Source organism: Austrofundulus limnaeus, unplaced genomic scaffold (assembly GCF_001266775.1).
Source record: "Austrofundulus limnaeus strain Quisiro unplaced genomic scaffold, Austrofundulus_limnaeus-1.0 Scaffold543, whole genome shotgun sequence".
Taxonomy (NCBI): Eukaryota; Metazoa; Chordata; class Actinopteri; order Cyprinodontiformes; family Rivulidae; genus Austrofundulus; species Austrofundulus limnaeus.
The window spans coordinates 22707-29674 of NW_013952945.1; the positions used below are offsets into that span (position 1 = coordinate 22707).

At 37.2% G+C, this 6968-nt stretch overlaps 1 protein-coding gene across 3 annotated transcripts in view; it reads right to left on the reverse strand.

Annotated features, from left to right (window-relative positions):
* Positions 1-6968, reverse strand: part of adcy3a (adenylate cyclase 3a) — a gene marked incomplete in the record, with an annotated part of 38957 nt that overhangs the window by 19838 nt on the left and 12151 nt on the right. For all 3 annotated transcript variants that reach the window (XR_001311821.1, XR_001311820.1, XM_014026339.1), the window contains 5 exon segments: positions 1095-1260; positions 1873-2031; positions 2193-2320; positions 4028-4139; positions 4643-4773. Coding sequence is in view for 1 of the 3 variants with exons in the window: in XM_014026339.1 (XP_013881793.1) it covers positions 1095-1260; positions 1873-2031; positions 2193-2320; positions 4028-4139; positions 4643-4773 (696 nt within the window).

Consider the following 6968-nt stretch of genomic DNA (forward strand, 5'->3'; position numbering starts at 1 on the left):
TATTTGAAGAGGAGAGGAGCACCGAGCGGACTGACCGGGGAAATCTCCAGTCAGTCTGTCTGCCTGGTGGCGTTAATCGTATTAATCGTCAAGTGCCAAAAAATAATCGTTTAATGTTTTTTTGACGATAATTGCAGATGATACGATTATGCCCAACCCTAATGACGATAGGACGGTAGAGGGTACATTTCTACCGTAGGCCAACTTCATACTGTTTCTACCATCTACTTCATATACCGCACAGCCCTAGAATATTGGCTATTCCACATGATCAGACTGAAGCACACTTTAAAATGTTTGTTTCCGTTTGTACAGGTGCTGCCAAAGTTTCCCTGCACTATATGTACATATATATAGTACACACAAAACATATATTTTTACCTAATTTAATATGAAAACAGCTTTAATATCAATGGTAAACTTTAAATTTATGATTTAATGAAACAGATTTAAAAAGTGAAGGATAATAATACTTGTCTGGACCCTGAGCTGTTGGCTTTCAGTAACTGTGGGTCCATGAGCAATTTAGTTGAACAGCTCTGTATTAATGTTTCAAAATAAGCAGCTTTAAAGCCAGCATTGACCATAAACTACATCTCCCATAATGCATGTTGATTATTCATTCTGTCAGAAAGTGGGAGAGTTAATAATTCAAGACTGCAGCTACTTACCACAACTCAACAGTGTGTATTACTCTCTTACTTGTYCTTTTAAGAATATTTCTGTATTAAAGTCAGTCATACACTTAGTACTTTTCGGTGTTTATAAGAGGACATGTTAAAACACTGTTTCTATGCAGGAAATACCACATAGAGCTCAGTTATTTTTTTGTTAGCAATGCTCAGCCATAGCAATGAGACGAGGAATGAGATGTTACATGTTTAGTCAAAGTTAAACCTGAAACATCAAAGTTAATTACAACTGGTCTTTAGAAAATAAGTTTAACATCCTTACTCTAGAGGCTAACAGGACCATRCAAACCACCATCAACATTTAGACAGGGGAAGTTGAATTTTGGACCTCTAACGATGTGGCCTACCAAGCTGTATAAAATAAAATTCTTTGAAATGAAGGTGTTAGAAACGTTAACTGACCACACCACTGATGCCATTCTTTCCCACAGCTCCTTTAGGAACAATCACCAGGTAGGTCTCGATGCCCCTCTCTCTCAGGTAGTCACAGCGGTCTCCGCCGTTCCCTGGTTCCATGTCGAACTCTCCGTGAAGACACTCCATGGTACTCTGCGAGATGTGGACCCGACTGGATCACAAATACCAACAAGCGAAACTTTAGAATCTCTCACAAAAAAAAGCTTTTAATAACTAAAAKTAATGCTTCTCAGAATCAGAAATGAACTGTAGAAATAAAATCTGAAGAATTTATACACATTTTCTACCTTTAAGATCACTTGAACGCAAAAAAAGTGTAGAAAATATCAAAATAACACGCAAAATAAGGTTTTATWAGAACAACAACGTCAAATAAACATTAGTAAATGTTCCCAACAGGAAGACAACTGAACTTCTGTTGATTTGAAGCAGAGCAGCAAACTCAGAACRAGAACTTTACAAATAAGAARCCTAACCAGTGATGATTAACAAGAGTTCATTACCAGCACCTGATTATTCTGACTCAAAAATATTTTTCTACAGGTGAATGAGGTAAGAACTGAGGAGTGACAGTGATGATGGATGCATTATACACTGGGGCGGAACCTGTCACTTCATCATCACATCATTTGCCTGAAGGTGAGGTCAGAGGTGTCTTCAGCCAGGACACACAGGGTTGTGATATATCTTACTTCATGTGTTGTACTTAGGAAGTCTTCTATATTTGCATTACTGAAGAGGTATTTTTAGCATTTGTTCTTACCCAGGAATACCTCCAGCTTCCATTTTGTTGGCCACAGTGACGTCTGTGGACCAGACATCATACTGCCATCTTTTCTGGCCCAGAACTCCACCCAGGACCGTACCACTGTGCACGCCCACTCTCATGTCCACATTAGTCTGGGTTTTCTCTCGAACGTACCTGATGAGGAAAAAGTATAATAATAATAATAATAATAATAATAATAATAATAATAATAATGTGTGAAATGCACATAAATCAATATAAATCAAGACTTTTACTCTTTTTTAAAAAACAGTCAACTTTATTAGAAGCACGCTGTGTAAAAGCTGTGAACTCACGAGATGGCTTCCACCATGGCCAGGCCCATCATAATGGAGCAGGCAGCATGGTCCTCTCTGTAGATCGGAAGACCACAGATACAATAGTAGCAGTCTCCCAAGATCTTGATCCTCAGCTGGTGATATTTCTGACAGGGTTAAGAAAAGTTCAGTTAGAAAAACACCCAAAATATACAAATAGTAAACAACACATTGTTTCTGTTTGTTCAGTGGTTTCGGAGACAGAATTTTTAAAAAATGCTAATCCTGGTTTTTGTACTGGTCTGGTAAAATGGAAACGTAATAGTTTATTTTCTCCGTGTCTGCTCTGAGACATGTGATTTTATTATCTTCCCTGTCCGACAAGTCCTACGACTTGAATAATAGCAAATGATTTAACCAAATATCTCATGTATTTACACAGTAATGATAAAATATTTACAGAAATGATTAATGTTTGTCAGAGTAAACAGCAGTTGAACCTGGTGCTTCACAGTAAATATTAACATAGTACTACAATACAGTGATTAGTTTTGTCTAATTTTACTTTAACCAAATTATCTCACAATCAAACAATCAAACAATGTGTAATAAACAAAATAGATTTTCTGTTTAAATAAATTTAAATATCRGGAAGCAGGGATGTTTCTACAAACATACAAAGGACAAAACAAAAGTTTAAAATGTCTAAACTCTGCAGATAATTCAGAAACTTTACAACTTACATAGAAATGAATAATTATTTTATATATATCTATAAAGTGTGTTTTATTCTCTATAGTACTCTTTTTTGGTGTCATTCCTGCAGTGACACCTGCTGCTTAAGAGGAATAGCTGCAGTGAGTCTGACGAACTGGAGTTAACAAATCAAGGATGAATGAGCGGGGACTTGGACCCCTATCATTACTGCATCCAGGTCTAGTTACCTCCGCCAAGGGCGAGCTAATGTTTTCGGTCATGTATGTTTGTCTGTCCGTCTGTCTGTCCGTCGTTCTGTCTGTGGACAACATTATTCAAAAACTTGTGGACGGATTGTCATGAAATTTTTACCACATGTGGGTACTGGGCCAAGGAACAAACAATTAAATTTTGGTGATGTTCTGGATCACGATGCGGATACAGGAAAATTTTTTTCTTTGAACACTGACATCGGCAAAGCTGTGATGCTTTCACAAGGCGTGGGTTTCAAAGTGTCCAGCAGGTGGCACTGTAGTATTGGTGTGCCCCTTTATTACAGGATGGGGGAAACTGGTCTTGGCGGAGGTTTGCACTCTCCGAGCGCTTCTAGTTTGTCTTTGAAACACTTAGCTGCTAAAAGAAAGAGGAAGTGAGGAGTTCTGCACCATCTGTTTATGTTTTGATCTGACAGATAAAATGAACGATTCTGCAATTATTTTAGGTTTTTAAATTTTTTAAACTAGACCCTAAACTAGAAGAGATTTTAATCAAAACTACAAAACATTGAAACTGGACACACTGAAATGTTTCTGTTACTAATAATATATATTTAGAAGAGAACATACGGAGTATGATATGGGTCTTAATTGTTGTGATGTTTGTAAACCTGATGCTGAGGTCGAATTATCTGAGGTGGGGTTATTGATACTTGGAAACATAATACTAATGATTTGAAAAAACATGAAGTGGTATGGTACGATCCGCCCACAAAGCGATGGACACACTGACATGGAGACACACACCTGAGCAGAACTGAATAGAGTGAAATTGGACCACAAAGATGGGGCTTTAGAGGATGAAGTGAGTTCTGGTAGAGTTTCAAAATGACAGCTTAGATTCTTTTGAACAGATGTTTCGTCCTTCAATAAAAGACAGATGTTCTAAAATGAAAAACTCACAGCAGCCAGCTTGTCAAAGCGAGCGAACAGCTCATTGAGCAGTTTGACCAGTTCCTGAGCGCTGCAGGACGACGACAGCTGGGTGAAGCCCACAATGTCTGCAAACAAAATACTACAAGACAAGAAAAGACAGAAACAGGATAACGTTACTACAGCTGCTACTGTCACATCAACAGAAATATTCAAACATTTCTACTTCTTCTGTAAATTCTAACATCTTTTAATCCTTCAGAACATTTGTTTCATGTGTTTTGTGATCCCGGTTTGTTTTAGTTTTTCATCTTTCTTTCAAAACTGCCTCGTGTTTCTTTATTTGAATTTTTATAAAACAACAGATCCGTCACTATCAAACACTATTTTGACTTTGGATAAATGTGATTATTTTTGTACACAATGAAAATAGTTATTGTGATTGGCAGAGACTATGTGTTCAATCCTGCTTGAAAATGTTTATTATTAGTTAGAAAATACTATAAAATACATTTTAGATATGTATTCCTGAGATATAACAACTTATGGTATCTGTTACTTTGCACTGCTCTGAAACTAAGAGATATTTAAAACACGTAGTTTTCACACTCTGAACAGACATGTTGACCATCAGATCCACGTTACCTGACATTTTCATGCCTGTACATGTACATAGTGTTGAACTGCTGCATCTCCTTCTGACTGGGCTCCTTCTTCATGTCCTTCAGCATCTCATCTGCAATGTGTTTGGGAAGAATGGAGAGCAGAAGACGCTCCTATAAAAGAGGAAGGACCAAAACAACCATTTTATTTACAATGCACACGCTGTTTAGGTCAGATCTTCTACAGTTATAATATTTTGTTTTGCTGTTTTTGTCCTTATGTCTTTATCTGTTTGATCTGTTTTGAAATGGATTAAAGAGGTGAAGTGTGGGATGAATTATCTTTTCAGTTAGATTTTCAGATCAGCTGATATGACTACAAAGTCAATCATCTATCTACGACCTAGGGCATGTGTCAAACTCAAGGCCCAGGGTCCAAATCTGGCCCTCACAGCCATCATATCCGGCCCCAAAGGCACTACAGTACTTCTTCTACTGCCTCTTCTTACTTTAAAGTCAAATATTTGGATTATTTGTGAAGATTTCTATTTTACCTTATTTGCTGGAGTGCACAACTGAGTATTAGGGCCACACTAAGGTATATTTTTTAATTACAAGATCAAAGTCGTAATATTACAAGAAATAAAGTCATAATATTACATGAAATCTCATCCTTTTCCTCACACCTGCTGTGGAGAGCCTCCTGTGTTGCAGTTTATGAAGTATGTCACTATGTCACTTCACTCCCTCATGGTTCTATGCTGGTTTTTCATGAGGACGTCCAACAGAACCAGTTAAAGGTCAGAACACATCTGTCCTTTCATGGTGAAAAATTACAGCTGATTGGTCCAGTCTATGTGCACTTCTGATGAAAAACAGATAGAGACTACATTGTTCAAAGAGGCTGAGGTGACTTGTACCAACTCCTTTAAACACAGGCTCACACACCTGACTTAGAAACTCTCAGAACCCACAGAACCACAGAAACTGGGTTCATAGAAACCTGACAGAGAGAAAAAACAAATGACAGTGTGCTGGCTCTATTATTGCAGAGAAGACCATCTCAGGACGTCGGCTGCTATGGAAACCAGCAGCTATCAGATGCTAATTGATCAGTCGGCAGCACTTGTCCCCAAGCAGTCCAGGGTCCTCCATTAGTATTCTGGAAGTTTTGTCCACTTGTAGTCCTGTGAGTCCTCTTGTAGTCTAATCAGCTCTGACTTTACTCTCATAATTACACTTCTCTGCTCTGTGCAGCTCCATGAGGATTAATATGTACGTTCCAGGATGTGACACTGGTCAACTGATCCTGGCTAACATGTGATGGACCTGCTTGGGTTTAAACTGGCTGACCCAGTGTGGATCAGATGACAGAAAACCATCAACATCTTTCAGTTATATTTCATAAAATAAAAACTAAAATTAAATCAGTTTCACCTTCAAAAGTCTTCAAAAAGTAACAGTTTGAAGTTGTATACTGACCAGGGTAAAATTCACCTCAAGTTTTACAAATAATAAAACAGAACTATAAACAAAATGTATAGCAAGAATAACTAAATGTATTGTGTACATTTACATCTCTGTTTACCATGTTCACATTTCTGTTTACATCTGTTTACCATGTTTACATCTCTGTTTACCATGTTCACATTTCTGTTTACATCTGTTTACCATGTTTACATCTCTGTTTACATCTCTGTTTACCATGTTTACATCTCTGTTTACATCTCTGTTTACCATGTTTACATCTCTGTTTACCATGTTTACATCCCTGTTTACCATGTTTACATTTCTGTTTACATCTCTCTTTACATTGTTTACATCTCTGTTTACATCTCTCTTTACCGTGTTTACATCTGTTTGCCACGTTTACATCTCTGTTTACAGTGTTTACATCTCTGTTTACATCTCTGTTTACCATATTTACATCTCTCTTTACCGTGTTTACATCTCTCTTTACCATGTTTACATCTCTGTTTACCGTGTTTACATCTCTCTTTATCATGTTTACATCTCTGTTTACCGTGTTTACATCTCTCTTTATCATGTTTACATCTCTGTTTACCGTGTTTACATCTCTCTTTACCGTGTTTACATCTCTGTTTACCATATTTACATCTCTCTTTACCGTGTTTACATCTCTCTTTACCATATTTACATCTCTCTTTACCGTGTTTACATCTCTCTTTACCGTGTTTACATTTCTGTTTACCATATTTACATCTCTCTTTACCATATTTACATCTCTCTTTACTGTGTTTACATCTCTCTTTACCATATTTACATCTCTCTTTACCGTGTTTACATCTCTCTTTACCGTGTTTACATTTCTGTTTACCGTGTTTACATCTCTCTTTACCGTGTTTACA